The sequence below is a fragment of the Castor canadensis genome, chromosome 2 (genome assembly GCF_047511655.1).
Source record: "Castor canadensis chromosome 2, mCasCan1.hap1v2, whole genome shotgun sequence".
Lineage (NCBI taxonomy): Eukaryota > Metazoa > Chordata > Mammalia > Rodentia > Castoridae > Castor > Castor canadensis.
In genome coordinates, this window is record NC_133387.1 from 30094973 (window position 1) to 30120129 (window position 25157).

The 25157-nt window shown below is 35.5% G+C and overlaps 1 protein-coding gene across 1 annotated transcript; it reads right to left on the reverse strand.

The window, feature by feature from the left end:
• Window positions 1–1459: 1459 nt before the first annotated feature.
• On the reverse strand, window positions 1460–19650 carry LOC141418008 (hyaluronidase-1-like). The gene is given in 4 exon segments (XM_074057754.1): window positions 1460–1569; window positions 1572–1800; window positions 14480–14569; window positions 18712–19650. Coding segments are annotated over 4 exon segments (1368 nt in total).
• Between the last annotated feature and the right edge of the window lie 5507 nt (window positions 19651–25157).

Sequence of the window (25157 nt, forward strand, 5' to 3'; positions counted from 1 at the left end):
AGAAAATTATAATATGTATAAGAATGGGGTTTGAATTTTGATCTTTCGTTTAAGGAAAAACAGAGATGTGTGTATTTATTTGTCTTTGGGTTAAGCATAACTTCTTATGTTTATGGGACAGTTAATGAAGTATATAGTCTTGGAGCCCAAACTTACAAAGCCAAAATAAATTACAACAAAAACTGAATGCTCTTCACTATGTTTTTAATCTTAGCAGGTATTTTTCACAAACTGAAATTTTTAAATCTGTTAGAAATATGGTAATTCCTTTCATTTCAGTTTTTTTCTTCCTATTACAATTAAGCAAAATAAAAATTATTCTCTTATTTTAAAAAAGTTAAATGATTATCTATGGATAATAGCATTGGAATATTTATAATTTTCTTCTATGTATTTCTTATATGTTTTCCATTTTTGCTCACCTACCTCATGTTCTGCTTATTTTGGAGGCACTGTAAGTTTAAAAAATGATCTGACATGTTTTTTACCTTTGATGTGTTCACTGATGGCTGGACAATACTGGGTATGAGTTTCTCATTCTCTTTATTTCTTCTTTTCTTTATCTTAAAAATAGTGACAGTATTTAATATTTGCCTTTTCCTTATTATAATATGTTCAGTATCAAACTCCTGATATAATAATTGTTGAAGACTTTATCATCACCATAAGATAGAATGAACCATTTTTCCATTCATTGAAAACTGATGACTTGTTTAGGCATGGAACACTTCAGTATCAAATAAAAGAATTTCCCACAAAAAATCCATTATGTAGCAGTCTAACAAGGCTTATCTTCTGATGCTGATGAGACAAATGAATATCCAAGATGCTTTGAATAAAGTGAAAACCTACAACATTGATTTAGAGAGTCCCTCTCATACCTATATCTTGATTCTATGGGGTCATTTGTGTCATTTAAGATTCCCAATTTCTAGAATACAAACAGCTATTTTCTTTTGATTTGCTGTTCCTTATTGCAAGAATGCTCTCCCCAGATATATTCTTGACCTAATCCTCCTGCTTTCTGGTTATCTCACTAGAAAGGCCTTATTTGATGACACTATATAAAATTTCCAATGCTTTCTCCTATTCCCTAATTTCTTTAAATATATTTGTCTAATTATTATTTATTTACTAATGTTCATTCCCCCCCAAAAAAAAATGTAAGTTCCCCAAGGACATTTACATTGCTTGCTTACATTTACTTGCTTATCTCTGTTGACTAGCATGAAGTAAGCACCTATAAATAACTCTATATTAGTAAATGGAGTCAATGATTACTTTTTTTATTTTAACTGAAAAGCCAATACATATTTGAGAAGGGGCTTAAAGTTAAAGAAAGTCAACATTTCATACTCTTCAGTATTTCAAGGGGAAAATTAACATTGAGGTAGGAAGTAAAAAACAATTCAGCAAAATCACAGATAAATTCATGGCAAGGAAAACAGATGAATTAAAGTCAGCAATGGGAGCCTTGTTTAAGAGATCTGGAGAGTGATGGTAGCAAGACTCCCCATGCCAGCCATAATAACAGTGACACACAAATCCATTCTTCATGTCCATTGTTGTCTTCAGTTTGCTTTCTTTAGAAATGACAAATATGAGTCTCTTGTTTGGGGAATATTTCTTACTGCTGCTTTCAGGCATATGTAGGTAAGAGAAGGATTCAGGTGTTTTTCTAACACATCGTCCATGATTGTTACATAGACTCTGACTGCAGAGCTTGGCTGCAGATGTCACATTCACAGCATAGGAACCCAATGGCCCTCGGATAGATTGCTGCACAGATAAGCAAGCCTCCTGTCAGGAAAATAGAGATCTACTTAGAGAATGTTCAAAACATGATCCTCTTATTCAGGTGACATTATACCTGAAGATTTGTAATTGGTAAGGCTGAGGAGGAGAATATTTCAGTGGATTAATCTCTTAAATGAGAACAAGTCATTATACATTAACCTATTGATTAGTCATGCCTTTGGTTAGGAAGATTATGACCCAATCGATATTATTTCCAGAGGATGATGACACTATTAGAGATGATTCCCTAATGTAAACAGTTATTTGTAGTAACAGTTTAAAATAATCATTAATATAGAATGATTCCTAGAACTTTAACTTTACTGTAAAATACTTTCAATGCTGATAATGCAATATATGAGCACATTAGTTTGGAGTTTTCTAACATTGATGAGTCATCCTATTCTTTCCCTGCTTCTGCAAAGATAATGATTCTGTTAAAGTCACTGAGTAGATTTTCCACCCATGTTTCTATAATTTTACTAGGTATATACACATATCTATATATGTATGTGTGTGTGTGATCATGAACAAAGTGGAAATATTTTGTCTTTAAACATTTATGCAAGTGCATATTAAATGGAATATTTTATGCACTGGATTTTTTTAAACACAACATCTGAATTTTTTTTTAATATTGACACATGTAAATCTAAAATACTGATAGGTTTTTGCTGTTGTTTAGTATTTTATAATATAAATATACTTTACCTTACCTATCTATCAATAAGTTTGTACAAAGTAGGATATAAAAGATCATTATTTATAGCCAAATGCCTGAGTAACTTGTACTAAGATACAGGATCCAATCATAGTAAGTGTATCTTCCAACAGTCTGCCACTGGGTGCTTCACTGATGTATCCACATCATCAGTTCAAACACTAGAGCACATTTCTACCTAATACTGATCGTGCATGCTGCTTGGATGGACAAGTCTAGTTGAAATGATGTCATCTGCAAACCCTGAGATCTGACTGGAATCTTGATAAATTCCTGCCTTGATCCATTATCAAAAGAGCCATGGGAAAAACATAGAAGACTCATTAATAATATGAGTTTCCATTAACATCATAATCATTTTATCAATATTAGCACTAACACATAACTAAGAGCCAACAAACTTAGACCAGTGGAACATTTTCTCAGTGAGAGGAGGCCACAAAACTGTGATTCCATCTATGAAAGGTTGAGGAGATTCAAATGGAAAGTCAAAAGTCAGATAAAGCTCTTAATGACAGGTAGTTGAGTAAGGTAGCACTTTGGGCAATACCAAGTTCTGAAACTCCTGTGAGCAATATTTTTTGCTCTAAACACTTTCAATCCAGGCCAACATTATATTATATTTAGGAACAAATGCTATTATCAATCAAGACAAAACCCCTTGTCTGAGGCATCTAAGAAGGTTTCTAAGATGGAATAAAATAAAATAAGTAAACTATTGAATCAAAAGAAGAAAAAAGGAATAAAGGAAGGAAGAGAAGAGAAAGAGAGATTGGAGGAGACTATAATTAAGAAAGCACAGGACACAGGCAAATACAGTCAAGTTCAACTTGGGCCTCCCTGTTGTCAGCCACCCTGCTCCTCCAAACACCTTCTTAACTTCCAGAATATCACACTACATGTATTTTTTCCCCAACCTCACTATATATGCATCTTCTCAGCCTCCTTTACTAGCTCTGCCCATCTTTCCTATGTTTTATACTGGAATACTCTAGGCTTACTTCTTGAACCTCTTCTCCTCTACAGCTACACCCTTTCTCTTGATAAACTAGACCCATCTCATGGCTTTCACTATAACTCTCAAAAGTGCATCTCCCTGACCTTATTCCTGAACTGATTGTCCACTCACCTACCTACTTGACATCTCCACATGGATTCCTTACAAGCATTTCATACTTAACATACTAAATATAGACTACCCTACAACTTTGGTAGCCTTGCTTGATCTAGCAAATGACAAGTTTCCAGTGCTGTGGGAACAAAATCTTGGAGTCATCCTTTATTCCCTTTTCCTCTTATATTTAATCCATCAGCAAATGCTTTTCAGTTTGCTTTAAAAATATATCCAGAATTCACCACTACTATCACTCAGTTTCAGTTCACTTCCAGCTCTCATGTGGATTGTTGCAATAGCTTCCCAACTAGTCTCTCACAATTCGTTCTAAGTACAGTAAATACACATTATCTATGAAAAAAGTATAAATTTATAATAAAAGTGGTAAAAAAAATTCTAATTTCATACAGATTAAAATACTCCCCAAGTAATAATTTGATCAAGGAAAAAAGTTTAAATATAATTTCAAACAAATAAGAAAATTTACAATTAGGGTACTACATATTAAAATGTATTGAGGTAGCTAAAGTAATTTTCAGCATGAAATGCCTTGTTTTAAATGTTTCTTTTGAATAGAAAATTCGATAATTAAATAAGAAACAAGCCATTTTGGCATTGCCTTTTTCTTGGACTCCCATTCAGCCACCCAGTCATCCTAAGTGCTAACAGATGGAGTACTAAGAGTTATTTTGCCCATGTATGCTTTACTCCAGGTTTCCTACTACTCCAGTTTTCTGATCCTCTCAGTCACTTTTCTGTTATTGGAAGGTCTATCTTAGTTTTACCTGCCTCACTGAATGAGCGGATTCCCTATGTCTATCTCATTACCAGCATCTAGCCAGCTATTTCCTAGAACCTAGCAAGTGAAATTTTCTTACATTAAACACTCACAGCCTTCAGGGTATCTGTTCTTAGCTTCTAATTTTAAATATTTATCCAAAGGAATTTGCACAATTTGTTCATTTATTTATTCTATGAACATTGGTTCAACACTCTTTCTTAATTAAAAAAAACTCAACAAAAATGTGTCTCAACATGATAAAGTTCACATATGACAAGTCCATAGCTAACATCATCCTCAAAGGTGAAAAGGTGAACTCTTTTCTTCTAAGATCAGGTACAAGACAAAGATACTTACTCTGATCATTTCTATTCAACATAATACTAGAAGTCCTAGCTAGAACAACAAAGCAAGAAAAATAGATAAAATAAATCCAACTTGGGAAGGAAAATGTAAAGTTATCTCTGATTATAGATTTCATGTGGACTTTGTACACAAAAAAGCTGGAAATAATAAACAAATAAGCAAACCTTCAGGGTACAAAATAATATTGAAATAACTCAGCTGGATTTCTATATCCTAACAATTAACTATCCCAAAAGGCAACTGAGAAAAAAATCCAATTTACAATAACATCAAAAAGAATAAAAATGCTTAGGAATAACTTTAACAAAGGAGATGAAATGTTTGTACAATGAAAACTTTAAAATAATAAAGAAATTAAAGGTGACACCAAAAAAATGCAAAGAAATCCCATGTTCATGGGTTATGAGACTTAATATTGTTAAAATGACAATATTACCAAAATGATCTATAGATTCAATGCTGTCCCATCAAAATTAAAGTAGCACTTTTTATAGAACTAAAAAATAATTGAAATCCACATAAAACCACAAAAGACCCAGAATAGCCAAAGTGATCTTGAGAAAGAGTAAAGCTGCAGGCTTCACAATTCCTGATTCACAATATGTTAAAAAGCTGCAGCAGAAACTGCAATGCTGGAGTTATCACAATACCAGATTCAATATATGCTACAGCACCAAAGTAACAAAAACATTATGTGCCTGGCACTAAAACAGACATGTAGATCAGTGAAATAGAATAGATGACCAGAAATAAACCTATGCAGCTACAACCATCTGATTTTCAACAGAGGTGCCAAAAACATATGTTGGAGAAAAGTCAGCCTCTTTAATAACTGAGCCTGGGAAAACTGTACATCCACATGTAGAAGACTGGAACTAGATCTCTGTCTCTCACCTTATGAAAAACTAAATATAAAATGAATCACAGACTTTAAAGTGAGATCTGAAACTTTGAAACTTCTACTGGAAAACCCAGGGAAAACACTTCAATATGAAGGCATAGACAACAACTTTCTAAATTGGACTGCAATACCTCAGGAAATAAGAGCAAGAATTGACAAATAAGATTCCATCAAATTAAAAAGCCTCTGCATAGCAATGGAGACAGGAAAACAGTTAACAGAGTGTGGTGACAAGCTAAGAATAGGAGAAAATCTTGCCACTCTTCATCAGGGAAAGGATTAATGTCCAGAATATATGAAGAGCTCAAAAATTTAACAGCAAAAGAACAAGAAATCCAATTACTAAGCAGGCAAATATATTAACCAGACAGTTCTCAAAAGAAGTACAAGTGACCCATAAATATATGAAAAATGTTCTACACCCTTAGCTACTAAGGAAATGCAAATCAAAACTACATTATACAGAGGATCCAAAATGGCTACTGGGACACAGATACAGACTGCATGAGCTCTGAGACTGAGGGACCTTGCTGAGATACTGGAGACATTCTTTGCTGAGGTAAAGCACCAAGGAGAGCTGAAACTTTGGCACCCTGAACCCCTAGCCCATAGAAGTCTTCTCCATGCCACAATACACTGAAAGAGCAGGTGGCCACCACCCCCATGCTGCCACCATCCACCTGCCCGCCAGGCCTCCACCCAGTAGAACGTTCAGCCAGGCCACCACTCTCTGGCCTGCCTGACAGCTGCCCTGCCAGGCTTCTGCCCCACAGGCCTGCTGGCACACTGGCCACCACCTGCCACAGGAGGACTCCAACACCACCAGACACCAGCTGCAAACCTGCCTAGAAAACAAAGACAAACAGGACTGGAAGCTAAAGGAGTAACACCAGAACCACTAAGACTGAAATTCCACTGTTCCTGAACCAGGAATTTGTTTTTTTCTCTTTTCTTTAAATGTTTGTCCTACTTGCTGTCTGGTTGTCCACCATATCTCCCTATTGATTTCTTTGGCTCTCCATTTTTTTTCTTTTCCTTCTTTTTCTTTTTCTGTTTTCTCCTTCTTTCTTAGTTTTGTTAGTTTTACTATTGTAAGTTACCTAATACTAAATTACACATAGACCAGGGACAGAAACAATACCAAATGGAATTATGGGAAGATGAAAAAGGGATGGAAACCATTTTCCCCCAAAAAATAAACTAGTACAAGATTCAGAGGAAAATGAAGAAAATGGATACCCAGATCCAGACTCCAACAAAACAAAGATAAACTATACCAAGGAACCCAATGAAGCCCACAAGAACAACCTGAAAGGAGAAATCTTGCAAATAATCAATGAGAATTTCATAGAGATGTTACTAGACATGGTCAACCAAAATGTACAGGAGGCACTCAAGAAATTCCAAGACAACAAAAATAAAGAATATGAGAAAACACAAAAACAAATAAGTGAACTCATAAGAGCCCTAAATAAACACCAAAATGAAACAGAGAATACCATAAACAGAGAGATAAATGAATTAAGGGCAAAAATTGACAAGATTAAAGAAGAAGTGACCCATGATATGGAATACCTCAGAAAAAAGAATGAAACAGAAATACAAAACATAATGGAAGGCCACTCCTGCAGACTAGAACAAGCAGAAGACAGAATCTCAGAACTTGAAGATGAAATGGAAATTAAAGAAAAAACTGAAGAACTATTAGTCAGACAACTCAAGACCTGTGAAAGAAATATGCAAGAATTCACCAACTCCATCAAAAGACCAAACCTGAGAACCATGGGCATTGAAGAAGGAGAAGAGGTACAAACAAAAGGAAAGAGTAATATATTCAACAAAATAATAACAGAAAATTTTCCAAATCTAGAGAAAACTATGCCTATTCAGGTACAGGAAGCCTCCAGGACACCAAACAGACTTGACCAGCATAGAACTACCACATGAGATATTATCATTAAAACCAGAAGCTCAGAGAATAGAGAAAGAATATTGAAGGCTGTAAGAGAGACAAAACAGATAACATAAAAAGGTAAACCCATCAAAATCACAGCAGATTTCTCAACAGAAACCTTAAAAGCAGGAAGAGCATGAAGTGAGTTCTTCAGGGCACTGAATGAAAATAACTTCAACCCTAGGATACTCTACCCACTAAAACTATCTTCAAAATACATGAAGCAATAAAAGTCTTCAATGATAAGCAGAAACTAAAACAATATATGACCACCAAGCTACCACTACAAAAGATTCTTCAAGGAATTCTGCACATAAAAAGTGAAAGCAAACAAAGCCATGAAAAGGCAGGCAGTTCCAAATCACAGAAGAAAAGGCAAGACAGTAGAGAGCAACAATGATTCAGCTGCACAAAATCAAACCCTTAAACAACAAAGACAACTAAATGACAGGAATCTCCACATACCTATCAATACTAACACTGAATGTTAATGGACTTAATTCCCCCATCAAAAGACACCATTTGGCAAACTAGATTAAAAAGGAAGATCCAACAATCTTCTGCCTACAGGAGACCCATCTCATCAACAGAAACAAGCACTGGCTAAGGGTGAAAGGCTGGAAGAAGATATACCAAGCCAATGTCCCCTGAAAATAGGTAAGGGTAGCAATACTTATCTTGGACAAAGTAGTCTTCAAACTTATATTGATCAAACAAAATAAAGAAAGATACTCCATACTTATAAAAGGGAAAATCCACCAAAAGGAAATAACAATTATCAGCCTATATACACCCAACATCAATGCACCCAATTTCATCAAATATACTCTGAAAGACCTAAAAACATATATAGACTCCAACACAGTGGTAGTGGGGAACTTTAATACCTGCCCTATCACCAATAGATAGGTCATCCAAACACAAAATCAATAAAGAAATTCTAGAACTAAATTACACCATAGATCAAATGGACCTAGCTGATGTCTGCAGAATATTTCATCCAACTTCTTCACAATATACATTCTTCTCAGCAGTTCATGGAGCCTTCTCCAAAATTGATCATATCTTAGGGCACAAACCAAGCCTCAGCAAATATAAGAAAATAGAAATAATCCCATGCATTCTATCTGACCACAATGCATTAAAACTAGAAATCAAGAACAAAAACAACAGTAGAAAACATGCAAGCAGTTGGAAACTGAACGATACATTGCTCAATGATCAATGGGTCATTGATGAAATAAAAGAGAAAATTAAAAGGTTCCTGGAAGTTAATAAAAATGAAAACACGATCTACCAGAGCCTGTGGGACACAGCAAAGTCTGTCCTAAGAGGAAAGTTTAGAGCCATGAGGGCATATATTCAAAGGTCAGAAAGATCTCAAATCAATGATCTAATACTACAGCTCAAACTCCTAGAAAAACAAGAACAAGCAAATCCCTAAATAAGCAGAAGGAGAGAAATAATTAAAATAAGGGCTAAAATCAACGAAATAGAAACAAACAAAAAAAAGAATGAAGGGAACAAAAAGCTGTTTCTTTGAAAACATAAATAAGACTGACAGACCCCTGGCAAACCTGACTAAAATGAGAAGATAAAAAACTCAAATCAGTAAAATTAGGAATGCAAAAGTGGAGATAACAACAAACACCATGGAAGTCCAGGAAATCATCAGAGACTACTTTGAGAACCTATACTCAAATAAATTTGAAAATCTTGAAGAAATGGACAGATTTCTAGATACTTATGACCATCCAAAACTGAAACAACAGGATATTAATCACCTAAATAGATCTATAACACAAAAGGAAATTAAAGCAGCAATAAGGAGTCTCCCAAAAAAGAAAAGTCCAGGACCTGATGGATTCTCTGCTGAATTCTATCAGACCTTTAAAGAAGAACTGATACCAACCCTCCTTAAACTGTTCCATGAAATAGAAAGGGAAGGAAAACTGCCAAACACATTTTATGAAGCCAACAATTACTCTCATCCCAAAACCAGACAAAGACACCTCCAAAAAGGAGAACTATAAGCCAATCTCCTTAATGAACATCAATGCAAAAATCCTCAATAAAATAATGGCAAACCAAATCCAACAACACATCAGAAAGATCATATACCATGATCAAGTCGGCTCCATCCCAGGGGTGGTTCAACATACACAAATCTATAAATGTAATATAGCACATTAATTGAAGCAAAGACAAAAGCCACTTGATCGTCTCAACAGATGCAGAAAAAGCCTTCGACAAGATCCAACAACCACTTCATGATAAAAGCTCTACGAAAACTAGGAATAGACAGAATGTGCCTCAACACTTTAAAGGCTATGTATGACAAACCTATAGCCAACATCATACTTAATGGAGAAAAACTGAAACCATTTCCCCTAAGATCAGGAATGAGACAAGGGTGCCCACTACCCCCACTCCTATTCAACATAGTCCTAGAATTTCTAGCCAGAGCAATTAGGCAAGAAGAAAAAATAAAAGGAATACAAATAGGTAAAGAAACTATCAAAATATCCTTATTTGCAGATGATATGATCTTATACCTTGAAGACCCAAAAAACTCTACCCAAAAACTCTTAGACACCATAAACAGCTATAGCAAGGTGGCAGGATACAAAATCATCTTAAAGAAATCATTAGCTTTTCTATACACCAACAATGAGCAAACTGAGAAGGAATACATGGAAACAATTCCATTTACAATAGCTTCAAAAAAAATCAAATACCTAGGAATAAACTTAACAAAAGATGTGAAAGACCTCTACAAGGAAAATTACAAACCCTGAAGAAAGAGATCAAGGAAGACTACAGAAGGTGGAAAGTTCTCCCATGCTCATGGACTGGAAGAATCAGCATAGTAAAAATGGCTATACTACCAAGAACAATCTACATGTTTAATGCAATTCCCATCAAAATCCCAATCACTTTTATCACAGAGATTGAAGAATCTACCCTAAAGCTCATTTGGAAACACAAGAAACCACAAACAGCCAAGGCAACACTCAGCAAAAAGAGCAATGCTGGAGGTATCACAATACCCAACTTCAAACTATATTACAAAGCAATAGCAATAAAAACAGCATGATACTGGCACAAAAACAGACATGAAGACCAGTGGAACAGAATAGAGGACCCAGATATGAATCCAAACAACTATACCCACCTTATTTTTGACAAAGGTACCAAAAATATACAATGGAGAAGACAGCCTCTTCAACAAATGTTGCTGGGAAAAGTGGTTATCCATCAGCAAGAAACTGAAACTAGATCCATGTCTATCACCCTGCACTAGTATCAACTCAAGATGGATCAAAGACCTTAATATCAGACCCAAAACTCTGAAGTTAGTACTGGAAGGAGCAGGAAACACTCTGGAAGTAATAGGTATAGGCAAGGACTCCTCAAAAGAACCCCAGAAGCCCAACAACTAAGAGAAAGAATGGACAAATGAGACTTCATAAAAGTAAAATGCTTCTGCACAACAAAAGAAATGGTCTCTAAACTGAAGAGAACACTCACAGAGTGGGAGAAACTATTTGCCAGCTATTGATCAGACAAAAGACTGATAACCAGAATATACAGGGAACTTAAGAAACTAAACTCTCCCAAAATTAATTGACCAATAAAGAAATGGGCAACTGAACTAAACAGAACTTTCTCAAAAGAAGAAATTCAAATGGCCAAAAAACACATGCAAAAATGCTCACCATCCCTAGCCATAAAGGAAATGCAAATGAAAATTACACTAAGATTCTACCTCACCCCTGTTAGAATAGCCATCATTAAAAACACCAACAACAACAGGTGTTGGCGAGGATGTGGGGAAAAAGGAACCCTCATACACTGTTGGTTGGAATGCAAGCTAGTGCAACCACTCTGGAAAACAATATGGAAACTTCTTAAAAATCTAAACATAGACCTGCCATATGATCCAGCAATCCCACTCTTGGGGATATACCCAAAGGAATGCAACACAGATTACTCCAGAGGCACCTGCACACCCATGTTTAGTGCAGCACTATTCACAATAGCCAAGTTATGGAAACAACCAAGATGCCCCACTACTGAGGAATGGATCAAGAAAATGTGGTACTTGTACACAATGGAATTTTACTCAGCCATGAAGAATGAAATCTTATCATTTGCAAGTAAATGAATGAAACTGGAGAACATCATTCTGAGTGAGGTTAGCCGGGCTCAGAAGACCAAAAATCGTATGTTCTCCCTCATATGCAGACATTAGGTCTAGGGCAAATGCAGCAATGTGGTTGGACTTGGATCACATGACAAGGGGAGAGCACATACAGGAGATATAGGAATAGGTAGAAAACCCAAAACATGAAACCGTTTGATCTTCCCACTCCAGAGGAACAAATACAGAAACCTTAAAGCGACAAAGGTCAACACTAGAAGGGGATCAGGAACCAGTGTAAAGATCAGTTAGAGATGAATCAACTTGGGTTATAACACATTTGTACATGGAAGCAATACTAGGAATCTCTCTGTATAGCTATCCTTAACTCAACTAGCAAAAATGCTTTGTGTTTCTTATTATGCTTATGTCTTCTCTTCAACAAAATTAAAGATAAGGGCAGAACAGATTCTGCCTGGAAGCAAAGGGGACTGGGGGGAGAGGGTGCGGGCAGGGAACTAGGGGGAGAAATGGCCCAAACAATGTATGCGCATGTGAATAAATAAATAAATAAAAACTCTACAAAAGAAAAAAACTACATTATATTGAGATTCCATCTCACCTCTGTCAGAAAGGCTATCAACAACAAAACAAACAACAAATCCTGGCAAATATAGGAAGAGGCATTTATACACTGTTGGTGGGAATGTAATTTCCAACCACTGTAGAAATCAGTATGAAGATTCCTCAAAAAAGTAAAAGTAGGATTACCATGTTATCCTGATATGCCCCTCCTAGCCATATGCCCAGAGGAATCAATCAGCATACAAAGGAAATAAAAGGACACCCATGTTTACTGTGGCACTATTCACAATAGTGAATTTATTAAATCAGTCTAAGTGCCCATTAAGAGATGAAAGGGTAAAGAAATTATGGCATATATACATAATAAAATATTATTAAGCCATAAGGAAAAAGGAAATTTTAGTTATTTACAGGAAAATGGATGAAACTGGATAGCATCATGTTAAGTAGAACAAGCTAGACTCAAAAGAGAAATATTTCATATTGTTCTCATATGTAAAATCTAAACAGAATGACAGGAAAGTAAAATGTACCTTATTGGTGGAGACAAGTGAGAGATGAAGGAGACAAGGGAGGGTGAGGGGGGTAAATACCTTGAAAGTACATTGCATACATGTATGAAAATATCATAATGAAACACATTATTTTGTGCAACAAAAAAAGAAAATATTTGCAAATTGTATATCTGACAAGGGGTTACTTTTCAAAATACGTGACTCCTACAGTAAGTAACTCAATAGTTAAAAAGAAAACAAAAACACACATACACAACCCAATTAAAAAGAAAGCAAAGGACTTAAACATTTCCTAAAGAACACAAATAGCGAATAAATACATGAAAAGATGTGTAGCATCATTAATCATCAAAGAAATATAAAAACTACAATGAGATATCCCCTCACACCTTTTAGGATGGTAATATTAAAGAGAGAGAGGCAACAACAGTTGGTGAGGTCAAAGAGAAATTGGAGCCCTTTTATTCTTTCAGTAGGATTCTAACAAGGTGCAAGAACTATGGAAATTCCTCAAAAAATTAAAAAGAACTATCACATGGGCCAGTCATACATTCATACATATGTGTATACCCATAAGATTTATGAGTATATGTCCAAGAGAACTGAATTCATAATCTTGAAGAGGTATCTACCATGTTCATTACAGAAATATTCATAACAGCCAAGTTATGGAAACAATCCATGTGTCCATCAACATATGAATGGATAAAGATAATGTGAAATATATACAATAGAATATTATTCAGCCTAAAAAGAAGGAAATCCTGCCATCTGTGGTAGCATTAATTAATTCAGAGGACTTCAACTAAATGAAATAAGGCAGTCAGAGATGGACAAGTGCAGCGTGATTCCGCTTATGTGATGCATCTGAAAAGTCAAACTCATGAAACAGAGAATGTGACAGTAGTTGCCCAGGTTATAGGAAGTGAGGAAACAGGATTTGTTATTCAAAGGTTCGCTCATGTTAGATAAATAGGTGCTTAGAAATTTGTTGCATAGCCGTGCCTAAAATTGAAACACTGCATTACGCATTTCAAAATGTGTTAAGAGACTAGATCTCGTGTTAAGTATTCTTGCCACAAAATTTTCAAAAAATAGATCGTTAACAAACCCTTTTAAAGAAAGTTTTCCTCCCACATACTTTTGTGTCATAAACAATCAACAAAATAAGGAATCATTTTTAGAAAATCCATGCTCCTTACTGTAAGTAAAATAATTTAAAACTTTTGCATTCTTTTTCTTTGTAACATATATATTTATGCCATTGAATCTATTAAAATTCCTGCATAGTAGGTTCAATTCTACTACAAAGTTTTAGATGGGGAGGCTGAGGCTCACAGAGGTTAACTGACATACCCAAATCGTACCCTTAGGACCAGATGATCGCTTTGTCACTTCAGGCTGCTGGATGGAAGACTCTGTTCTCTCCCCTGTGACTGGCGCAGAGTAGGGGCTCAAACAATGTTAATCTTTGTACTCTGACCTTCACCAAAGTCAGGTGAGGAGATAACAGTATCAACTTGGTTCTGATGAGAAGAAATTTAATAAAAACTCACTATGAAGAATATATTCAAGATGCTGACGGAGAAACAATGGCTTACCTTTGAAGCAGAATATTCATAACCTCCCCACAATATCACTCCTGCAGCTCCCAGTGCTGCACTCTCACCAATAGTGTGCACCAAGTCCTCCTACAAAAGAGAGGTATCAGGAGCAGTTCTGCCAAAACAAGTTAGTCATTGATAACTCAACAGTAAGGCTCAATACGTCAACTGTAGTAAAGAACACACTAGTAATGTTATCTTTGTTTCTGAAGCAAAAAGATGATAGCAGAATTAGAAAAAGCTATTCTGCTTTGCATTTTTAGTAAATACTTCCAGGCAACATTCTAGACACTGTGAATGTAAAAATGAAATGTATTCCAGTTTCTACTCCTTTTTGTAAAACTTAGAGCCTCTGGCTTGCTAGGCAGATGCTCTTTCACTTGATCCACACCCCCAGCTCTTTTTTGCTTTAGTTATTTTTCAGGTAGGGTCTCATATTTTTGCCCGAGACCAGCTTCTGAGTACAATCCTCCTATCTGTGCCTCCCCACATAGCTAGAACCCTCACATAGCTAGAACTACAGGCTCACACCACCACATGCATCTTGTTAGTTGAAGTGGAGTCTCACTGACTTTTTTGCTCAGGCTGGCCTCAAATCACGGTCCTCCCTATCTTTACCTCTGATGATAGATACCTGTGATGACAGATATCTATCAACATACCCAATCCTCCAGTTCTATTTTTGAGGGAGTTCTTTACAGTGATATTTAAGATAAACACATAAATAAGTAAGTGCAATATAATAAATTAATATTTATATTATTAGCCCCCTACCACAAAGCACATACAGATTAGAAGAAATGCTTAGTTCTGCATGGAAGGGTCTGGGAGGGTTTCCTTGAACAGGTAGTGTTTCAGATAGGTCTGTGAGAATGAGAATGGATTCACAGGACACTCTAGGAAGAGCACAGTTTTATGTTCAGAAGGAAGATTAAGGGCAGAGGCTCATGTAAGCAAGAGCACAGTCCATTCAAAAAGCTTCCAGTAACTCCTGTGGTAAGGCATAGAGGATCTGGGGGAAAAAAAGTGAAAGCATGTCACAATGGTATAGTCAAAGGTACACTTAGGGGCCATGCATGGTGGTGCACAGCTCTAATCCCAGTTACTCAAGAGGAAAAGATAGGATAGTGATTCAAACTAACCTGGACAAAAGTACAAGATCTTCCTGAATAACAAAAATAAGAACAAAAGTCCTAGTGGTGTGGGTCAAATGTGCTTGCCTTGACCTGAGTTCAGTACCCAGTACTGTAAAATAGATGACAGATAGATGATAGATAGATAGATAGATAGATAGACAGACAGACAGATACATAGATAGATAGACAGATGTCAAAAACACCAATGAGGAGATGTTGGAAATTATTCAGTGAGAAATGATTAGGACCCAAAAAAGGCAATGTCGATCCTTTCAAAGAAGAGGGGACAGATTAGAGAGTTACTTGGTTGGTCACATGGACAATTCTGAGTTATCTACTGGACAATGGAAAGAAGAAAACAGAGGCATCCGAGTGACTCTCAAGCTTCAGGCCTCAGTGATTATAGGCCAACAGCAAAGATGGGGAAAATAGGGTGATAGGAAGGGTTGAGGGAATGATTAAGGAGGCAATCTGAATTCTTCCTCCCCACACACAAGAAGTCAGAGACACAATGCACAGGAGTGGTGCTTAGACTACAATGAATAATTGGCCGTGCCACCACAAAGTTTTCCCGCATTATAGAAAAGTTTCAATAACACAGTTTGAGGATCCCCTATCTGAAATGCTTGGGACCAGAGCTGCTTCAAATTTCAGATTTTTTTCACATTTTGGAATATCTGCAAATACATAATGAGATATTGTAGGAACAGGATCCAGGCCTCAACACAAAAGTCATTTATACTTTATATAAGCATGTAGGTTCATACATATACACATACATATATATGCCATATATACACACATATGAGCATAGTCTGAAGGTATTTTTTTTTTTTTGCAATATTGGAGATGGAACTCAGAGCCTCCGATTTGCTAGGCAAGTATTCTATCACTGGAGTTATGCCCAACTCCTCAAAGGTAATTTTATATAGTATTTATAATATGAATGCATTTTGACTGCAATCTGTTACCTGAAGTCAGGTGTAAAATTTTCTTCTGGTAGTGTTGTGTTACTACCCAAAAAAGTTTCAAATTTTGAAACGTTTTGGTTATGGAATTTTCTTATTAGGAATTGTAACCTGTACTAGTACTCACATTATACAATTTGTCTAAGTAATATCACACAAGGAAATCACCCTTCCATTATACTAATATTGTATTTCTTAAGCATAAATCAAATCTCTTATTTGAAATGAGACACTTGTGAAGACCAAAGAGAGTTGATTTAAAAAATTTCATTGAAAAGTTGTGTTACTTAGACAATAGTTTAGAAAAATCCATGCTATTTTTTGATATGTAATGCATGAAAGACAATAGGAAAATATTAAAACACTTCAATATAATATAATAGTCAGGTAATTCTATACTTTTTTGTGAGTACAGTCAGTGGTCTATTGATTTGTAAAGCAGAATTTAGAGATGATAACACATTTATTTAAAAAATCTAGTAGTACAAAAAATGGGAAAGATATGAATGAGACTTTCATGGAAATGTGGTTTATCTCTTTCACCCATTTTCTATCAAGATGAACTATAATTTTTCTTATTCTATCTACTGCATAAATTTTTTGTTATTTTCTACTGTTAGTAAAATTATTCCTTACATGTTGTAGGCACTCAATAAATAATTATGAGTGAATAAATGTAACCTAGTCTTTTTCCCAAAAAAAAGTGACTTGGAAAAAGTGACTTGGCTTGAGAGATCTGTCACTTGAGGAGTACCTAAGAAGAGTTTTGTGGTAATGACTAATATCCTAAAATATCCAGAGACTGCCTTTTGAAAGAAGGACTTGATTTATTTTATGCTGCACCTGAAGGTAGGATTAGATTTACTAGTAGGAAGCTACCCAGAGGCAAAATAAATTCAACATGCTCAAGATTTTTCTAGGAATTAATATTTTCCAAAAATGGCAGTTTTCCTTCTGATACAGGAAGTGACCCATCAAAATGTGCTAAAGCAGAAGCCAGATAAGATATGATTCATGTTTGGGTGGGAAGGGGATTAGATGCTGCTGAGATTACAGCATCTCACCATGATACTATGAGACTTTTCTCCTAAGCTTGTTGAATAATACATAGAAATCCTGAAATGATAAAAATGTCTAATCTCATCAGTAATATTTGGTCAATACATTTTATTCTGGAATATTTTAGGAAAATTTGCTACTGCTTTTAAATGCTCTTATCTCAAATTTAATTGGTTTAAGGAAGTGAGCTGTGTATTATCTATCCAATAGCCCTGCTTCTGTGTAGAGTAATGAAATAGTAGAATGATTGACTCTCAAGTATGGATGGAGATTTAAGGATTTTCCTGTTCAGTAATTGCATCCTTACAATATTGTCTTAAGTGACAATCTTCCTAATGCTTGAACACTCCCATTCTCTGCAAACTCATTATCTTCCAAACAAGGTCATCCCTACATCTGTGTACTTCTACTTAGTGTTGCCTAGAGACAATATCTCTAGGAATTAAAAGGATATAAACCACTTTTAATTCCTTGACACTAACTACTAGATCCCAATTACTCTTAACAAAACAAATCAAAACAAAATCTCTGCCATCTTTTCAGTTAACCTGATAAAACAGAAAAATTAGATGTAATGGAAAATACATTTGGTTGATAATTTACCTCTAAAATGCCATGTATGTTTCTGATTTGCAAAATTGCTACTATGCTTTCATATTAAGAAACTGATCCTGAAATTTCTCCCTGGTTAAAATTAATCTACATGCTTAAGCCAAGTTTAACAACTATTTTGCAGAAAAAAACCCTAGTGAATTCTAGGCAAGACTCATTATCCAAAAATCTGAGACACACATCTTTGTGCATGCGTGTGTGTGCAGTACTGGAGTTTGAACTCAGATCCTCATGCTTCCTAGGTAGGCACTCTTATCACCTGAGCCACTCAGCCAGACCTAGGCACACATCTTAATTGCCAATGATTCAGAATTTCAGAATTGGTTTATTTGAAAAAATATATGTCTTTAATAGTAGAATAGCATTCTGTTATCAAGGGAAAATAAATATCTTAAACCATTTCTTTCTAGACTTTATATTTCATTCTACTAAATTTCCATTTTTTTTTTCTTACCTCTGACAGAGCTTCAATACTGTGCAAATAAAATGGTCTGGAAAAAATAAAAACTGGCAAAACATAGTCATGTCTAGCCATTTCAGCAATTCTCATGGCTTCTCTAACTCGATGATGAACAAATTTCAATGCATTTAAACTTGACTTCAATATTTTACTCAAGTATATTGAAGGATAAAGTGCAGTGCTCTTCTCCCACAGCCATAGGAGTTGGTCATTGCGCAAAATTTCATCATCTGGGCAACTACCTGTGTACATCTCTGAATTTATTCTGTAATCAAAATTATAGCATTCTGGATAGAGATAAAAGCCCCATAAACTTTTTGGTCTCATTTCTAAAGCCATAGTGAGAGTGACGTTCATGAAACTCCTTCCAGCTTTTTCAAATTCCTGTTGAGCAACTGTTTTCACTTTTGTTTCTGACCAGTCAGGGTGATGATGTCTTGTGAGAGATAAGGAGTGGTTTTTATATATTGTTCTACTACCCCAATTCCTATCCCATTGGGGTTTCCAACTTTCCCAGTCAATAATAACAAGTCCTTCTGATCTCCACCAAGGGATAGCTTCTGCAATGTCATCAGCAGTTTTTTTTAGGTGTTCAGAAAGGCTCGTATTCTGTGGTATCCCTCCATTAAACAATTTCTCATCTTGGGAGATATATGGGTAATATCCCAACTCATTTGGAAAAAATATGGTAATTGTTGATCCACTCGGAGTCATTAAAGGATTTGGTATGATGTTAAATACTTGAAGATTCATAGTCACATTGAAGAAATGCTTACAATACATGGTTGGGGTTGCCCAAAAAATGTTGAAAGGCTGATTGTTGATCACTGGAGGCATTGCTGGCTTGCGGGCTGGTTGTGTGACCATGACAAAGGTCAGTAGCTCTCCTAACCATGTCAGCCATGGGTGCACATGGCTGGTTGTTTTCAGCATCACAGCAGTCTACTAAAAATAAGAAGAATATATATATGTTATGGAGTCAAGTTTCCTTTTATTTTTATAGTACATAATGAATAAGCCAAATATTTTTAAAGACTTGTGAGGATTACTAATATGTAGGCTTCATTTGTAGTTCTAACTACACAGGTAAGAAAAATGAGACTTTTCTTCCTTGAAATGTGAAAAAGAGATCCAGTGAATAAAAATTATAAAGAGTTTCATACAAATCCTCAGTCATGCACATTTTGCCTGCTATTTGTTCTAAATTTAATTTCATATAATTGAGTTCATAACCCAAAGCATCACATATGGACCAGCTTTTGGCTATAAGGCAAACTAGAAAGGAAAGTCTGCATTGATTGCCATCCCTTCTTATTAATTACTACAAAAGTGACTCCAAGAACATGCCCAGTTGAAGATTAACAAATGCTGACATTTTAAAAAATATTAGACTACACAAAAATAAATAACAAACTCTACTACCAGAAAATAATACCTTGTATGCAATTTGAAATGCACTGGCTTCAAAGGCTTGTTCAACTGTTTTTAAAACAGAAAGAAGTTACCCTTGAAATAGCATAGGATGAAATGAAAACAGAGATGTCAATTATCTGTTCTTGTAGACTCGGATACTCTCACCTTCCCTTAGGCACATAAATAAGCCTAAAACCTATTAGTTCTTTAACTCCATTTTTTCCCATGAAGAAATTGGTCTGTATTTTCAGCAGTTAAATTCCAAATGAAATATGGCTCTCCAGTCCCATCTAGTCAGTTGGGACAAAAACTGCCAAAGAATCTTCTGAGAACATAAGAACTAGCTAATACTTAATGAATTCCAGGCAATAAGATCTTACCCTGAAAGCAATATGACTGAAGTTATATACCAAAGTTATTTCATCATGTACTGTACACTTTTAAAATAAAGAAATCACAGATTTTTTCCTCTGATCTATTTAAGTTCAGTCTCTTAAGTCTCTTAAGAGTTCTACATTACCTTGTATGTAGTACTTGCTCTCTTATCTATTAAAAGGAAGACACCAACAAAAATCACATGCAAATTTTTACAACATAGCACCCAAAGTGTGTGAAGAAACTTGATAATAGGCTTTCTGTACATTGACTTCTTAATCAACAAAGGTAAATACTTTATTCTTAAATATGTTGGATTTTTTTTTTCATTTTTCTTTTATTATTCATATGTGCATACAAGGCTTGGTTTATTTCTCCCCCCTGCCCCCACCCCCTCCCTTACCACCCACTCCACCCCCTCCCGCTCCCCCCCTCAATACCCAGCAGAAACTATTTTGCCCTTATCTCTAATTTTGTTGTAGAGAGAGTATAAGCAATAATAGGAAGGAACAAGGGGTTTTGCTGGTTGAGATAAGGATAGCTATACAGGGCATTGACTCACATTGATTTCCTGTGCGTGGGTGTTACCTTCTAGGTTAATTCTTTTTAATCTAACCTTTTCTCTAGTTCCTGGTCCCCTTTTCCTATTGGCCTCAGTTGCTTTAAGGTATCTGCTTTAGTTTCTCTGCATTAAGGGCAACAAATGCTAGCTAGTTTTTTGAGACAATTGACTTTTTGTGGAATTTGAATTATGGCACCAGATGAATCTCTTAAGTCACCAGAGATGGCTCCCCTCCCTTCACTCTTCTCCAGCTATGGGATGACGATGTTTCATACCCCCAACAACAGAAAGAAAAAAAACCTCTCCTTTATCTTTGTTGTTTGAGGAATTTAATATACCCAATCTCCATAAATACCATTCTTTACTTCCCTTTGTCATGACTGCACATACTAGGTATGAATACCTAATAAACTGTGACACTCTTGGGAAAAAAAGCTTTTTAATTGTTGTATCACTTAAACATTTTAGAGTCAAAGGAGTTAAAATCCAAAATCCACTTTCAAGTATTCTTTTTGGAAGATTTTAATCATATTTTCTGTGCATATAAATGATACACAATCCATCTTTGTCACTCACCAATGGAAAATTTATTTTAACATTATCTTGGACCCCAATATGTCTTTTATTTTAAAAAACCTACTACAGTAACAGAATTACACATTATGAATTTCATATGAAATTTTAAGTACAATGAGTTAATTCCACATGATGCTTATTGAGGTTTTATACTTTTTGTAACAATTTTTGTCATTCAAAGTATAAAACTATATTCTACATATGAGAGAAAGCAATAGCCTTTGGTTTTCTGAGCCTAGCCAACTTCACTTAAGATGATGTTCTCCAGTTCCATCCATTTACCTGCAAACAACAAAATTTCATTCTTCTTTATGGTTGAGTAAAATTACATTGTATATAAATACCACATTTTCTTAATTCCTTAATTAGTTGTAGGACATCTTAGCTTTTTGCAGAGCTTAGGTACTGTGAATAATGCTGCAATAGACATGGGTGTGCAGGTGCCTTTATTGTAATCTGACTTATATTCTTTTGGGTATATGCCTAGGAGTGGAATTGCTGGATAATATGGCAATTCTATTTTTAGTTTATGGAGGTGCCTCCATCCTGTTTCCCATAGTGATTTACTAATTTACATTCCCACCAACAGTGTATGAGAGTTCCTTTTCCCCTACATCCTCTCCAACATTTGTTGTTGTTTATGGTGTTGATAGCCAATTTAACAGGAATGAGATGGAATCTTATCATGGTTTTCATTTGCGTTTCCTTTATGGAAAATTGAGCATATTTTCATGTGTTTTTTAGCCATTTGCACTTCTTCCTTTGAAAAAGTACTGCTCAGTTCATTTGCCCATTTCTTTTTTGGGTCATTGTATTTTGGGGTAGTTTGGTTCTGTGAGCTACCTGTATATACTGGTTATTAATCCCTTGTCAATCGTATAGCTGACAACAATTTTTCTCCCATTCTGTGGGCCGCCTTCTCAACCTGGTGACCATTTCCTTTATTGTGCAGAAGCTTTTTAATTGCATGTAGTCCCATTTGTCCATCCTTTCTCTTAGTTGCTGAGCCTTTAGAGCTTTATTTAGAAAAACATTGCCTATGCCAATTAATTCCAATGTGTGCCCTGCTCTTTCCTGCACTAGCTTCAAAGTTTCAGATCTTATATTAAGGTCCTTAATCCACTTTGAGTTGATACTTGTAGAAAGACATGAATCTAGTTTCAGTTTTCTACATGCAGATATCCAGTGTTTCCAGCAACATTTGTTGAAGAGGCTGTCCTTTTTCCATTGTATGTTTTGGGTGCCTTTGTCAAAAATCCGGTGGGCATAGCTGCATAGATTCTTATTTGTGTCTTCTATTCTGTCCCACTGGTTTTCCTATCTGCTTTTGTGCAATATTATGAAAAACAGGTATGCTAAGGAGAGGTCACATACAAGAGAGGGAGGGTAAAAGAAGGAAGTTAAGAGGGTGAATAGGGTTGATATACTTCCTATACAGGAATGAATGTAGAATTTTTTAACCCATTGAAATCACCATAAGAAGGGGCTATGGTTGATAGGAGAAAAATAGAGGGTTTGAACTAATTCAGGTTATATACATAAATATATGAAATTGTCACAATGAAATACTGTACAGCTATCTTAAACAAACAAAAATGTCATTTTTTTACTAAAACAGGAGGGCAAAACAGGTCCTGTTTGGGGAATGGGTACAAGTGTGGGGGGGGGAGTATATAAGGAAAGGTGGTCCAAAAGTGAACATGATGGAAATATTTTGTACACATGTGTGTAAATGGAAAATGAGACCTGTTGAAACTATTCCAGGAATGGGGGGAGGGGGGATAGAGGAGAATGATGTAGTGGGTGAATTCAATTATGATATATTGTAAAAAATTTTGTAAATGTCACAATGTACCCCCAGTACAACAATAATAAAAATAAATTACAAAAAAGTATAAAACTAGATCAAATTTTCTGATTTATAACATATGCACAAATATATACACTTGAATTTGTTGGTTATCTGAAATGCTTCAGGCAATGAATCAGATTAATGGATGCCACAGTAAAACCAACAAAATTGTACACATTGCAAAATGTTATAGATTCCTAAATGCAAAATACAAAATTAACAAACACCTGTGCATTAACATAGGGAAAATATCGACCACCTTGAGCATAGAGATGACATTTTAGATACAATAAAAAAGGCATAATCCATGAAAGAAATAGTTGATAAGGTGGACTTCATAAAAATTAAACATTTCTATTTTTCAAGAATGTAAGAATATAAGCCAAAGACTAGGAGAAAATAGTTTCAAAACATATATATGATAAAGAACTGTTATCTAAAATATGCAAAGAACTCTTAAAACACAATAATAAAATGCATGACCAGATTTAAAAGGCATAAAAGTCTTGAATACATATTTCACCAGAGTGCACAAATAGGCTAGGGTATAGTGGTACATGCCTGTAATTCCAGCTACTTAGGAGGAAGAGATAGGAGAATTCCATGTTTGAGGCCAACCTGGGTAAAGTTAGCTAGACCTTATCTCAAAACCAAAATAAAAATAAAATGGCTGGGAGCATGGTCCAAGTGGTAGAGCACTTGCCTAGCTTGCTCGAAGCCCTGTCTTCAATCCTCAGTACTGCACTTGTGTGAAAGAAAGACAGAGAGACAGAGAGAGATGTGTTCAGATGAAAGCATTTGTTCCTGTTATGGTGATCTACAATTCTCCTGAAGAACTAAGAAATACCAAGGTTTCCATCTACCTGAGGATGCTTAAGGGGGCCAGGATTTAGTGGTCTGGAATAGGTTGGCAGTCACACAAAGATGGGCCTGAACAAAATTTTTGATCAAATTTTAACAAAAGGTCATAAAGGAAGAGCAGTAGGCACTTGATCAAAGGAGATGCAAACACTGATTAGGTGGTCAATTTTCTTGTCCCTTTCTGTATGACACCTCAAGGTAAAAATTGGAGAGGCAATCAGGGCAAAAGTTTAGATTGAAGGATCTCTGAGCACTGGTGTTTTCAGTAATGCAATGGATGAGAATCATTTATCCTTGATGATGGGTAAGTCAGAAAATATATGTGGGTAACCATACTCATCATCCAGTTCTTTACAAAAAAACTGTCACACTATATATGCCAAAAACTACTGTTTATTCACATCAAGGGTTTGTGAGGATAATCAGCTTCCTTATAAAGAGAAAAAGCTATAATTTATGCATGTATGTGTGTGTGTGTGTGTGTGTGTGTGTGTGTTACATATATATAGTGTAGTGGGAGAAAATTGCTAACTGCAGTTTAAAGATAAAGACAATTTTGTAAAAACCTATACTTATCAGGAGTAGAATCAGTTCCACAAGATGCCAAAGCATGTTCAAAGCATGAAGATAGCAAACATGGTTTAAAAAAAATTTGCATTTGCTTTAAGCTGGAAGTGGTATTTAAGGCTTGAAATATGAGCAGAATTTCAACAGGTTAAACTTGAAAACGTACTCCAGATGGAACAAATGGCAAGAGGAAAGATATAGAAGAAGGATGACAAAGGGCCTGTATAAATGATT